Source organism: Oncorhynchus keta, chromosome 21, assembly GCF_023373465.1.
Source record: "Oncorhynchus keta strain PuntledgeMale-10-30-2019 chromosome 21, Oket_V2, whole genome shotgun sequence".
NCBI classification, from domain to species: domain Eukaryota; kingdom Metazoa; phylum Chordata; class Actinopteri; order Salmoniformes; family Salmonidae; genus Oncorhynchus; species Oncorhynchus keta.
In genome coordinates, this window is record NC_068441.1 from 42,334,007 (window position 1) to 42,348,946 (window position 14,940).

Genomic DNA, 14,940 nt, shown 5'->3' on the forward strand with positions numbered 1-14,940 from the left:
CTAGTTAAATAAAGGTTAAAATAAAAAATAAAAAGACTTCGTTTCCGCTCCGGACAACAGGTGGCGATATAGTGCGGTATTGGGTTGCCGTGCACGCACTGTAAAATAGTAGAGTTAGCAGTGTTTACTTCCGGGGTCTCGGACTGATACATTTCACAAGGATTAAAATAAAATAAAAAGCTTTCCATTTATTTACCTTGCTAATAAAATACAAGCAACAGTGTATTTACAATATGTCAAAAATGCAATTGCTCAATATGTTTCTGCGCGAGAGATTGACAGCGGCTGCTGTTGAGATATTTGGAGTAGTTGAAAAGACGATAGTGGAGTATCAAGAAGAAATCACCCGTTCGAAGGAAGAGAACGAACGTTTACAGAAAATGTTGGATATGGTCATTAAACCTCATGTCAAGTTACATAGAGCAGGTTTGTAACGGCGACTATATCAATGTACTGTTTGAGTGGCTTTTAGTCTACTCTATGTCACTGCCCTCGCGATGCTTGCTATGATTAAAAATATCGTCCCCAGGGTCAGGGATCATCAACTGAATTCAGCCGCGGGCCGATTGTTGGTCAGGGGGCTGGAACTTAATTACAAATAATTTGTAGACTCAACCGCAAGAAGCCCAAACAGATAATGCTTGACTAAAACATAATCATTTCAAACATTGCTTTTGTACAGTTGTGTACGATCATATCTACACTACATGACTAAGTATGTGGACACCTGCTCGTCGAACATCTCATTCCAAAATCATGAGCATGAATATGGAGTTAGTCCCCCCACTCTTCTGGGAAGGCTTTCCACTAGATGTTGGAACATTGCTGCAGGGCCTTCCATTCAGCCACAAGAGCATTTGTGAGGTTGGGCGATTAGGCCTGGCTCGCAGTCGGCATTCCAATTCAACCTAAAGGTGTAAGATGGGGTTGAGGTCAGAGCTCTGTGCAGGCCAGTCAAGTTCATCCATACCAATCTCGACAAACCGTTTTTGTATGGACATCGCTTTGTGTACGGGGGCATTGTCATGCTGAAACAGCAAAGAGCCTTCCCTAAACTGTTGCCATAAAGTTGGAAGCACAGAATTGTTTTGACTCTAGAATGTCATTGTATGCTATAGCGTTAACAGTTCCCTTCACTGGAACCAAGGGGCCTAACCCAAACCAATATTCCTCCTCCACCAAACTTTACAGTTGGCACTATGCATTCGGGGAGGTAGCGTTCTCCTGGCATCCGCCAAACCCAGATTCGTCCATTGGACTGATAGATGGTGGAGCGTGATTCATCACTCCAGAGAACGCATTTCCACTGCTCCAGAGTCCATTGGCGGCAAGCTTTTCACCACACCAGCCGACGCTTGGCATTGTGCATGGTGATCTTGGGCTTGTGTGCGGCTGCTCGGCTATGGAAACCGATTTCATGACGCTCCCGACTAATAGTTATTTTGCTGACGTTGCTTCTCACTCGGTAGTGAGTGTTGCAACAGAGGAAAGACTACTTTTATGCACTTCAGCGGTCCTGTTCTGTGAGCTTGTGTGGCCTAACACATTGTGGCTGAGCCATTGTTGCTCCTAGACATTTCCACTTCACAATAACAGCACTTAAAGTTGACAAGGGCAGAAATGTGACTAACTGACTTGTTGGAAAGGTGGCATCCTATGACGGTGCCACGTTGAAAGTCACTGAGCTCTTCAGTAAGGCCATACTTCTGCCAATGTTTGTCTACGGAGATTGCATGGCTGTGTGCTCGATTTTATACACCGGTCAGAAACAGGTGTGGCTGAAGTAGCCGAATCCACTCATTTGAAGGAGTGTCCACATACTAGTGTTTGTATTATGCAGGGTAATACTTGGGAACATATTTACAGTCATGTCCAACAATTGTAAAAAATGTATGTTTTTGTGCGGGGGAAATAAAATCACCTACGGGCCAAATTCGTCCCACGGGAGGGCAGTTGGGGAACCCTGGCCTAGTCAGACATTATTGTTCCAGCTGGCTGACTTTTTACACATTTGGTTGTTTTACAGCCTGAATTTAAAATGGATTAAATTAACATTTTGTGTTACTGGCCTACACACAATACCCCATAATGTCAAAGCAGAATTATGTTTTTAGACATTTTTACAAATAAAACATTTAAAAGCTGAACTGTCTTGAATCAACAAGTATTCAACCCTTTTGTTATCGGGAAATTATACTTCAGTTAACGGGCAAAAATGTGTTTTCCAATGCCTCGCAAAGAAAGGCATCTATTGGTAGATGGGTAAAAATAAAAAAAGCAGACATTGAATATCCCTTTGAGCATGGTGAAGTTATTCATTACACTTTGGATGGTGTAAAAACACCCAGTCACTACAAAGATACAGGTTTCCTTCCTAACTCAGTTGCCGGAGAGGAAGGAATCCGCTCAGGGATTTCACCATGAGGACAATGGTGACTTTATAATACACTGAACAAAAATATAAAACGCAACATGTAAAGTGTTGGTCCCATGTTTCATGAGCTGAAATAAAAGATCCTAGAAACTTTCCATACGCACAAAGTGTATTTCTCTCAAATTTAGTGCACAAATTTGTTTACAGCCCTAGTAATGAGCATTTCTCATTAGCCAAGATATGCCACACCTGCCAGGTGGATAGATTATCAAGAAGCTGATTAAACAGCATGATTATTACACAGTTGCACCTTGTGCTGGGGACAATAAAAGGCCACTCTAAAATGTGCCGTGTCTAGTTTTGTCACACAACACAATGCCACAGAAGTCTCAAGTTTTGAAGGCGTGTGCAATTGGCATGCTGACTGCAGGAATGACCACCAGAGGTATTTGCAGAGAATGTACTTTTCAGTTCTCTACCATAAGCCGCCTCCAACGTTGTTTTACCCTATTTAGAGATGCATGTGAGTGGACGATGAACAATAGTGTCTTGGTGACAACATGACCGAGCAGCTTAGATTACTGTTTGATTTGAGAAGGGCGCTCCTCACTCACCACTTTTGTCACTGGCCATAGGCCGGTGCACCCGTATGAATCAAGGTTAATAGAACTCCCTCAGTGAGAGAATATTTGAAATAGACAAGATGGCAGAGTCCACAATGTTGGATTACTTCATGGAGCAAATTTTGGTTTAATAATGGAGCGTTTTCTAAGTTCAAACGAAACTCCTGCAGCTAGACATGGATGTTTAGAACACATACAGTACCAGACAAAAGTTTGGACACACCTACTCACCTACTCATTTTTTACTATTTTCTACATGGTTGAATAGTGAAAACAAACTATGAAATAACACAAATGGAAACCTATAGTAACCAAAAAAGTGTTAAACAAATCAAAATATTTGAGATTCTTCAAAGTAGCCATCCTTTTTGTCTTGACCGCGTTGCACACACTTGGCATTCTCTCAACCAGCTTAATGAGGAATGCTTTTCCAACAGTCTTGAAGGAGTTCCCACATATGCTGAGGTCTTGTTGGCTGCTTTTCCTTCACTCTGCGGTCCAACTCATCCCAAACCATCTCAATTGGTTTAAGGTCGGGTGATCTGTTGCAGCACTCCATCACTCTCATTCTTGGTCGTCTCTTAACAGTTGAGATGTGTCTGTTACTTGAGCATTTATTGGGCTGCAATCTGAGGTGCAGTTAACTCTAATGAACTTATCAACTGCAGCAGAGGTAACTCTGGCTCTTCCTTTCCTGTGGCGGTCTTCATGAGAGCCAGTTTCATCATAGTGCTTGATGGTTTTTGAGACTACATTTGAAGAAACTTTCAAAGTTCTAGAAATGTTCCGGATTGACTGACCTTCGTGTCTTAAAGTAATGATGCACTGTAATTTTTCTTTGCTAATTTGAGCTGTTCTTGCCATAATATGGACTTGGTTTTTACCAAATAGGGCTATCGTCTGTGAATACCCTCCTACATTGTCACAACACAACTGATAGGCTCAAACGCATTAAGGAAAGAAATTCCACAAATTAACTTAACAAGGTACACCTGTTAATTGAAATTACATTCCAGATGACTACTTCATGAAGCTGGTTGAGAGAATGCCAAGAGTGCAAAGCTGTCAAAGGCTGGCTACTTTCTAGAATCTCAAATATAAAATATATTTAGATTTGTTTGACACTTTTTTTGGTTACTACATGATTCCATATGTGTTATTTATTTTGATGTCCTCACTATTATTCTACAATGTAGAAAATAGTACAAATAAAGAAAAACCCTGGAATGAGTAGGTGTGTCCAATCAACTTGCTCGAAGGCATTTATCATTTTCATAATTTCACAGTATTATTCCAACGTCATAGTGTGGAAATATACACTTACACCCCCCTCCTCCCTCAGAACAGGCTCAATTCGTCAGGTCATGGAACTGGTGACAAAAGCTAGTGACCTATGTTGACACTTCCTACAGTTGTGTCAAGTTGGCTGGATGTCCTTTGGGTGGTGAACCACTGTTGATACATACGGGAAGCGATTGACCGTGAAATCCAGCATCATTGCAGTTCTTGACACAAACCGATTGTGTATGTGTGCCATTCAGGGGGTGACTGGTCAAGACAAAATATTGAAGTGCCTTTAAACGGGGTATGGTAGTCGGTGCCAGGCGCACCGGTTTGTGTCAGGAACTGCAATGCTGCTGAGTTCTTCACGCTCAACTAGGGCTCGGCGGTATACAATATTTTACTATATACCGGTATTTATGCACTGACCGGTATGGGTTTTTACTTTACCTTCTATAACGGTATTTAAATGTTTGGTTTGTTAAATGTGATACACTGTGTGTAATGTCCACTTTTATAGTTTACTCCGGTACTTGAGTCATCCCTCTCCGGTCTCTTTCTCTCTCGCCATGCCGCTTTCCGCGCAGACCTGTCACTCAAGGAGCGCATTTGTTGTTGCTTGACCATGAGACACTTTCGTTCAGTCTGCATGGTCAATGCAGCACATACAACAATGTTGATGACAATGATATTGTTTCCACTTTGATCTTAATATAAATCCACAAGCGTTCTATGATTACAATATTAGTTTGTATTTTCTTAGCAAGTTAAGCTAATTCGTGTTAGCCACTAATGCTAATCGCTCATTAGCTGGCTAGCTGGCTAGCTAACTAGCTGGCTAGCTAACTAGCTGGCTAGTACTTTTATTAGCTAGTTAGCTGGCTAGCTAATAAAATTACCGAGTCAAACATAGCTAGCTAATACAGCCTGATACCAGTAATGGTGGAGGCTTAAAATCAGCATGTTGTTTGTGCAACAGTATCTTCTAAATCCAAGAGGAATAGACGAAGCATGAACAGAGTTGTATATGGCTGCCTTTTCCTGTTACGCTCCTTGCCTATGGAATAGCCTGCAGACTAAACTTAAACTTGTCCCCCTGTCGCCCATTTTAAATATTTATTGGAGGATTTTATTTTTGTATTGATTATAACTGTTTCGGGTAATGCAAGTTCTTGTGCTGTTAGGTTATTCCCCTATGTGTAAATGTAATCTGTTTCTGTATTTTTGTGTGTTATTTGTGATCGCTTTGTTGGTCTTGTGTAGTTTCTTAATCATTGTACCTAAACTGTATGTGTAAACATGTATACGCAGGGCCCAGCTGTAAAAGAGACCTTAGTCTCAGTCTGTGTCCCTTGTTGAAATAAAGGTATAATAATATGTTGGCTATATGAATAAAGATTTAATGTAGCCAAAGATTATAGGGTCCCATAGGAAACACCGTACATCACTTTGGTTCCTACCCTGTCACAATAACTCATCCAAGGCATTTTTTTTCAAACAAGACTGTATTGAAAGTAATATATAATAATAATATATGCCATTTAGCTGACGCTTTTATCCAAAGCGACTTACAGTCATGTGTGCATACATTCTACGTATGGGTGGTCCCGGGAATCGAACCCACTACCCTGGCGTTACAAGCGCCATGCTCTACCAACTGAGCTACAGAAGGACCACTATTATTTATATTCTAACTATAGAATTAGAATAAACATTCTATTTCCATGATTCCAAAAGTTCGCCCAAGTGTTTTGATCTAAATTGCAATTGCAACATTTGGTTAAAAATAACACCTAGTATTTTTGCCCATATCATGGCAGTGTGGAAATCATCTCAAATGAGTACAGGAAATGCAGAAATTGATGGAAATTCAGTCAGGAAATTATTTTAGGTTGAAGTTGAATTGAACAGTATAAAACAATCAGAATGGAGAAAGACCCATTGAAATAATTTAGAATATGTGTTGCCACCATAGGGTCACGCACTACTCATAAAGCAAATGTAGAACTTTTATTATTAATCAAAAACATCAAATATTGTCAAATTTGAAAAATACCATGATATGATATTATGATATACGCCCAGCCCTACGCTCAACAGTTTCCTGTGTGTATCATGGATGGCCCACCACCCAAAATACAGCCAGCCAACTTGGCACAATTGTGGCAACCATTGAAGTCAACATGGGCCAGCATCCCTATGGAATGCTTTCGACACCTTGTAGAATCCATTCCCCTACGAATTGAGGCTCAATATTAGGAAGGTGTTCCTAACTGTTTTGTACACTCAGTATATATAAAATAAAGGAAAATCACATTTTTGAACGCACTTGGCCTTTAAACATTGAAAATATGAATGTCTATCTATTGAATAACATGTATTTGCCTGTCCTTCCTTCCAGACCCTAGGCAGCTCCATGACTCTGAAGAAGAGGTTCCCCTTGAGCAGGAGTGGAGGAGGGAAAGTTCAGAGCTCACACAAAGTACAGAGGAACAGGACCTCAGGACCGATCTGGGAGAAGAGCAAATGCAAGGGCCTGAGACTCATGGTCATAACATAGAGTTCGGGTTCACTCCTCCTTGTGTGAAAGGTGATTTTGTCCAGGACCCTTGGCCTTCACACCTTTTCCAAACCCAAATTGTGGAAGACAATGAGACGAATAATCTATCAAGCACCCTAGTGGAACACATTAAAACAGAACCTGATGAAGAGGACTATGGAGTACTAACGAGTGACCCACAGCTCATGTTTGCAGTAAACGCACACTGTTCAGCAGCTCCGAGTGAAAACATGCATGGAACAGAGATTGGAGGCCCTCTGCAACGGAAAACAAAGACAGGAAGACCATTTAGACATATAGGAACGCTGTCTGAACTTAAGAAGAGACGTGCTTTGTATGAGCGATTTCGTTGCCATGTCTGTGGAAAAGGGTTCCCAGCAAGGAATGGTCTGGGAGACCACATGACAACTCATACAGGGGAGAGACCACACAGCTGTCACCTCTGTGGGAAAGGTTTCAAAGTGAAGAGTCATCTGAAAGAGCATATCAGGGTTCACACAGGAGAGAAACCCTTTGTCTGCCCAGTCTGTGGGAAAACGTTCAGGCAGGACGCCCATATGAAAGGACATTTGAGGGGGACTCACAAGGAGAAACCATACAGATGCCATGATTGTGGCGAAAGCTTCAGCCAGATGGGAGAGATGCAAGTGCATAGGACAGTGTGCTGTGGTCCAATTGTTCTGGGCCCAAATTTGATGTAACTTTCACTCCCTTGATGCCTTCGGTGACCAGGATGTTTTAGACTTGCAGCCATGATAAGGACCATTCAAATGTGTTATTGAACAAACAAAGGAAGAATGTATAAAGGTTTGAGAGAGCATCTCCTATATTTGTCAAAATTCATAAATGGGAGGGAGTTTTCAGAAAAAATGTAGCCTATGTGGTTGTCTGTATGTGGTGGTTGGCAAGTTTGTGTCCCATGAGAAATAGTTGTCAATGTAAGTAGTTCTCTGGTGCCTCATATTGTATAAATATACCCCAAAAATATTTGTGGAGCACTTTGAGTCCCTGATTGAGAGGTATGTGACCAATTTTGTGGGCTGTGTCTAATATCAATAATATCCTGTATATCTTGGATATCATTTCTCCCCTCCTGTTAGCTTTCTATGTGTTTTTGTGAGAGTGGAAGACATTCTCAATTTTGGAGAATCTCTCATAAGATGGGTAAAAGTAATGTACAACAATCCTTTATGTACAATTAATAAATAAATGGTTACTTCTGAGAACTTTGAATTGTCAAGAGGTGTAAAAACAAGGTTGCCCTCTATCACCATAACTATTTATATGGCCATTGAACTGTTAACTTTAATCATTGGCCTATTGATACTCGTCTCCATTTCCTTCATTTTTAGCCCCTTAGTGTTATCTTTTAAAGCTATCTTGAGTCCTCAATCTTCAACCTTGAAGGGCCTTGTTGAGGACCTGGATAACTTCTCCAATTTCTCTGGACTAAAAAGTGTTATATTATGGATTGGGTCTCTAAAAGAAACTTTAAATTGTTATGTGGTCTCCCAATTAAATGGGCAGTTGGTGAAGTTGATGTGCTTGGTGTTTGAGTTTATTTTATTTGTACAGGGACAGTGCACATGAATCAACGTTTCAGTAAAAGTGCCGGTTTTAGCCAGCCGGCTAATATTCAACCGCTGTCCCTGGGCAGGTTATTAAAAACCATTACGATATAGACAATCATTGAGCAGTGAGCACACACAGAGCAACATAGGACAAGCAATACGTAGCATACAGATAGAGCAAAAAGCAGCAAGACAAAATTCATAAAAGCAACTAAGTGTTTCCACACCTCACAAGCTACAGACAACATGGAAAGCGGCAATACACAGCTGGGGATTATCATAAATCTGATTGACCTTTAGCCATGTCTTCATGCATTTTGTGAAAGTGTGATATGTGGTGCAGTGTATTCCAGATATGGGAATCTCTCACAGAGAAAGTGGATTTACTAAAGGTGCTTTTCCTTAAGGAAACTAAGGTCATGGCAGACCTTGTAGATCTGCTGCCATATGTTTGGGTTTTCTGTTAACAAAAATACTGAGTGGAGGGGGAGCCAGGCCATTTAGGATCTTGAATACAAGACATGTCGGTGTATTGCACAAGATTTTCCCAACTCAGGAGCTCATGCTTTCTGAGGATGTAACAATGATGGCTATTGGGCTTCCTATCAAGCATTTTGAGAGCCTGTTTGTAGACAGACTGAATAGGTTTTAATGTTGTACAGCAAGCTTGGGCCCAACTAGTCAAGCCGTATGTTAATTGGGGGAGTATCAGATTTGATGTACATTTTTGCTACCTCTGTAGTCAAACAATTTCGTATAAATCGGAAATTAGCTAGTTTCAATTTGGTTATTTGAATTACCTTTTTCACATGCTTTTTAAAAGAGATGTTGGAGTCAAGTATGATGCCATGGTACTTAAAATCCGATACCAGCTGGTGTTTCTCCCCTGACACAGACATCTGGGTCAGTAGCATCTGTTGCCCTCTTTGTGAAGAACATGCAAACAGTTTTTTTCACAATGAGATGCAAACACGAGTCACTTAGCCACTTTGTAACCTGGACCATTACAGTAGTGAGTTCTTGTGCAGCTTGTTGTTTGCTCTTTGCATGGACATATATCGCTGTATCATCTGCATACAATTGAACTTCAGACCCAGTACAGACAGAAGGCAGATCATTAATGTTCAGGCTGAACAGGAGAGGCCCCAGTATTGATCCTTGGGGCATGCCCACATCATAGCTAAGAGTGGGCGACAGCTCATTGCTCACTCTGACACACTGAGTTCTGCCTTCAAGGTAAGATTTCATCCATCTCAAGGCATCGAGGGAAAAGTTGAACTTGGACAATTTTGTGATGAGAATCTCATGGTTAACAGTATCAAAAGCCTTCCTTAGGTCCAGAAACACAGCCCCAACAACGCCACCTTTGTCCATCTTGGACTTCACATTTTCCAGAAGAAAGCAGTTGGCCGTTTATGTGGAGTGTTTCGCTCTGAAGCCAAACTGCATGGAGTGTAATGTGAAGGGGCTGTTGTTGAGGTGGGCAATCAGTTGTTTTGCTACACACTTTTCAACAACCTTTGACACCACAAGCAGTATACTAATGGGCCTGTGTGCATATCCTGGAAAAGTTAAGCAACTAATTTTGATTAAAAAAACAGAATCTTGAAACTGTGGAGGGAAAAACCTATCCATTTACAATAATATTACCCTGATTAATTATCTAGTGATATCGCAGTTTAAATATTTATTCTTGGATCTACTGACTCCAGGAGAATCCTTTTTCAAATCATGCGTGAAAACAACATCACTTTCACAAATACCATACCCCCCCAAAACAATTATAACCTTCCATTCTTGTAATGTCTTGGTGATAAGATATTTGTGCGTGTAACTTTCTCACTCATCACTATTCACAATTCAATCAGGGCTATGCGTAATCATGGTAGCATCCAAATGAATGTCGAAGGGTTTAGAAACATTTTATTCTTATTTACAATAAAAGTGAGTCCAAAATGACACAATAATATATTTACCATTTCATTTCTATTGGGCACAAAATGATCTGAAACACAACCAAAACAAACAGAAAATGCATTAAACAAGTTTGTAGAGTCACAAGTGTGATGTAATCATTGCATGCTAGCAATATGGGACCAAATACTACACTTTTGACACTTTAATACACAAGTGAATTTGTCCCAATACTTTTGGTCCCCTACAATGGGACTATGTTCAAAAAGTGCAGTAATTTCTAAACGGTTCACCCAATATGGATGAAAATACCCTCAAATTAAAGCTGACAGTCATTGTATCATTTCAAATCCAAAGTGCTGGAGTAGAGTGCCAAAACAACAAAAACATGTGTCACAACAATTGACACATTTCATTCATTTCAATTTAAGCTATTATATAAAATACTTGCTACAAAAATAATGCTCAATATATGGGGCATTGAATAGTCAGCCTTGTGCAGACTCTGCCACGAGAAAACAGAATAAAGATTTTCTGATACTGTTCCTCGGTGGCTTGCTTTTGGAGTCTGGTCCAGGAATGATTGTTCCATCATAATATCAGGGTTCAGATGGACCTGCAAACTGTGCATTGTTAGAGGATCTGAAAAACCATGATCAGTGAATGGGAAATATCATTATTATTTAGGACACTATTGGTAGAAATGTTACAAATAGGGAAGTTATGGACCCTTGTAATTCAGTAAAATGGTGGATTTCATGCAAAAAAATAAATAGCATAATGGCATACTGGGAAAAATCTGGGTCAGCAGCCTAGTGGTTAGAGCGTTTGGCCAGTAACCGAAAGGTTGCTAGATCGAATCCCTGAGCTGATAAGGTAAAACATCTGTCGTTCTGCCCCTGAACAAGGCAGTTAACCCACTGTTCCTAGGCCGTCAATGTAAATAAGATTTTTTTTCTTAACTGACTTGCCTAGTTAAATAAAGGTTAAATAAATAAAAATCTGTGGACATCGCAGGGTTGGAGTTAATGAATGGTGGATTGGCTACTGTGGTGAAAATCCATCACTTGAAGAAAGAGGAAATTAGGAATATATGTAAAATGATTTAACTACAGGTAACGTAGATGTGAGCGACAAAAGCTGTAAATAGCAGTAGAAGTATTGTTGTCCGTTAATTTACTCCAATCAGAGTAGGGATGATAGGGTAGGGGGAAAAAGTGTGATTATACTGTATATAACGTTTTTTTAAAGCCAGAGGCATATACTGTAGATTTTAGACCTGAGCCCTATACTACAAATGTAGTTTGAGGGGTTAGCGAGGTAACTTTGGTCAATGCTGAGTTCAACTTGGGATAACCAGTACCACAAATGTGGCTCACATTTTAGCCTGGTAAATTTATTTGGCATTGAGTCTTTCAGATCTAACCTCCTCCGGGGCAGGCTAAATACATTTATCCTGAATGAAGTGTCTGAGCTGCAAATCGAGGACCAATTAAATAATTTGAGGACAACTGATTAAATATTGTATTTGTAAAAAATAAATTGTCATGTTAAAATACCTAGCACATTACACTTAATAATTCCAAATGCATGTGAAACTTCACACACAGTAAAACATATGACTTAACAATTATTTTTATCATATGAGTGGGAAATAAGGTGATTGTGCATTGATAACCACACCTGTCACGACTCCTTGTTCGGGCTGCGATCGACGTCACCGGCTCTCTAGCCATCACCGCTCCATTTTTCATATGTCCATTTGTTTTGTCTTGTTCCATACACACCAGGTTTTCATTACCCAATCAATCTACATGTATTTAGTCCTCTGTTCACCATCATGTATTTGTGTGTAATTGTTCATTGTTAACGGTGTATGTTCACGCGCGATACTTTTATAGTTAATGTTCTGTGTTTTTGGGCACTTATGTCATTTTCTGTGCCTATTGTTGAACGGAATAAAAGTGTGCCTGTTTACTCTACTCTGCTCTCCTGCACCTGACTTCGTCTCCATTACACAGATTTAACAGAATTACACACCAAACGATGGAGTCAGCAGGAGCAGGTACCCCAGTTAGAGTCGAGGAGCGCGTCCAGGAACATTCAGCTATGTTAAATCATCTTGGTGCCATGATGGATCGCGTTGTCCAGACCATGGACCGATGGGAGACAGGAGGTCTCCCCAGTGCCTCGACCAGCACAACCGGGGTTCCCTCTAACCGTCCCATCCGGAACCAGTCCCAGTGGGATACGCCTCTCCCTTCCCAGGGAGTATGATGGGACGGCAGCACAGTGCCAGGGATTCCTATTACAACTGGACCTCTACCTGGCCACTGTGCATCCAGCTCCCTCGGGTAGGGAGAGAGTTTCTGCCCTCGTCACATGCCTCTCAGGAAGAGCTCTGGAGTGGGCAAACGCCGTGTGGGGAGAAGGAGACGCAGCGTTGGACCACTTCGAGGAGTTCACCCGTCGCTTCCGGGCCGTCTTCGACCATCCGCCCGAGGGTAGAGCGGCTGAGGAACGGCTCTTCCATTTAATGCAGGGGACGAGGAGAGCCCAGGATTCTGCTGGTCACCCACGGACGTCCAGAGGGGGCTCTGTCGGTGCCATCTTCCAGCACCCCCGCTCCGGTTCCCATGGAGTTGGGAGGGGCTGCTCGTAGGGAGACTGGAGGAGGAGCCATCACGTGCACCATCTGTGGCCCCAGAGGGCACACTGCCGGTCGGTGCCGTGTTGGTTCCTCTGGGAGTCGAGGCAACAGGCAGGGCACTCTGGCGTCACCCCAGGTTAGTTCGCACCACACTCATCCAGAGTCCTCTGTTGATCACCTGTTTGTATCCGTTTGTTTCCCTGATTTTTTCCCCCCACATTCCCAGCATAAGGCGCTCGTCGATTCAAGCGCAGCTGGGAATTTTATCAACAGAGCGTTCGCCCTTAGTTTAGGGATCTCCACTATTCCTGTAGTTAGACCTTTCCCGGTTCACGCTCTGGATAGTTGACCATTAGGGTCCGGGCTAATCAGGGAAGCCACCATCTCCCTGACCATGGAGACGTAGGGGGGGTCACGAGGTCTCTTTCTCATTGACTGTCCTGTGTTTCCCGTGATACTAGGCCTTCCTTGGTTAGCTCTTCATAACCCCACTATTTCCTGGCAACAGAGGGCTCTCACGGGGTGGCCGTGAGAGTGCTCGGGGAGGTGTGTAGGGGTTTCCATTGGTGCTACCACGGTGGAAAGTTCAGACCAGGTCTCCACCGTGCAGGGTTTTGGCCAGGTGGCTGCTCCCATTACCTCACTGCTGAAGGGGGGACCGGAACAGTTGCAGTGGTCGGCTGAGGTGAACAGGGCTTTTGGGCAGCTAAGAGCTCTGTTTACCTCGGCTCCTGTGTTGGCCCATCCGGATCCCTCTCTGGCGTTCATAGTGGAGGTGGACGCATCCGAGGCTGGGATAAGAGCCGTGCTCTCTCAGCGCTCGGGTACGCCACCAAAACTCTGCTCCTGTGCTTCTCGAAGGATCTCAGCCCAGTGGAGCGTAACTATGATGTGGGGGACCGGGAGCTGTTGGCTGTGCTTAAAGCGTTGAAGGCGTGGAGACATTGGCTTGACTAAACACCCTTTCCTCATCTGGACTGACCACCGCAACCTAGAGTACATCCGGGCAGCGAGGAGACTGAATCCTCATCAGGCAAGGTACTAAGTAAATAAAAAGAAAATATTAAGATGGGCAAAAGAACACAGACACTGGACAGAGGAACTCTTCCTTGAAGGCCCAGAGTCGCCTCTTCACTGTTGACGTTGAGACTGTTCTTTACCCTTTTTGTGTTTACCCTGTCCTACAGACCAGGTTCCCAGAATACGAAGGCAGACGCACTGTCCCGGCTGTGACACAGAGGAGCGGCCCATGGATCAGACTCCTGTACTCCCGGCCTCTTGTCTGGTAGCGCCAGTCGTGTGGGAGTTGGACGCGGACATTGAGAAGGCGTTGCGTACAGACCCCGCTCCCATCCAGTGTCCGGTCTGACGTATGTACGTTCCGTCTGCTGTCCGTGACCAGTTGATCTATTGGGCCCACACGTCATCCGGGGATCTGTCTGACTGGGAAGTACTGGTGGCCGACCTTGGCTAAGGACGTGAGGATCTATGTTTCCTCCTGCTCGGTGTGTGCCCAGTGTAAGGCTGGGCACACACGGAGGGGACCGGGTCTGGCTCTCGACCTGAAAACCTGCCACTCCGCCTGCCCTGCCTGAAGCTGGGTCCGTGGTTTGTGGGGCCCTTCAAAGTCCTGAGGAGGGTGAACAAGGTATGTTACAGATTACAGCTTCCCTCTGATTTTCGTATTAACCCCTCGTTCCATGTGTCTCTCCTCAAGCCGGTGGTGGCTGGTCCGCTCCAGGAATCTGAGGTGCGGGAGGTCCCTCCGCCCCCTCCGCCCCCTTTGGACATCGAGGAGGCCCCGGCGTACATCGTTTGTTTCATCCTGGATTCGAGGCGGTGGGCGGGGGGCCTTCAGTACATCATGGAGTGGGAGGGGTACGGTCCGGAGGAGAGGTACTGGGTTCCGGTTGCGGATGTTTTGGATCCCGAACTGCTGCGGGAGTTTTACCGTTGCCAGCCGGATC

The 14,940-nt window shown here is 43.2% G+C and overlaps 2 protein-coding genes across 3 annotated transcripts in view; one reads left to right on the forward strand and one right to left on the reverse strand.

Moving 5' to 3' along the window:
* The window catches only part of LOC118399709 (cytosolic 10-formyltetrahydrofolate dehydrogenase), a 48,599-nt gene that overhangs the window by 19,542 nt on the left and 14,117 nt on the right, over positions 1-14,940 (reverse strand). The window lies entirely within an intron of this gene.
* LOC118400580 (zinc finger protein 227-like) lies at positions 99-8,378 on the forward strand. The gene is made up of 2 exons (XM_035797572.2): positions 99-426; positions 6,680-8,378. Exons 1-2 carry the CDS (start codon positions 234-236, stop codon positions 7,537-7,539), a joined length of 1,053 nt encoding a protein of 350 aa, XP_035653465.1. The 5' UTR covers positions 99-233; the 3' UTR covers positions 7,540-8,378.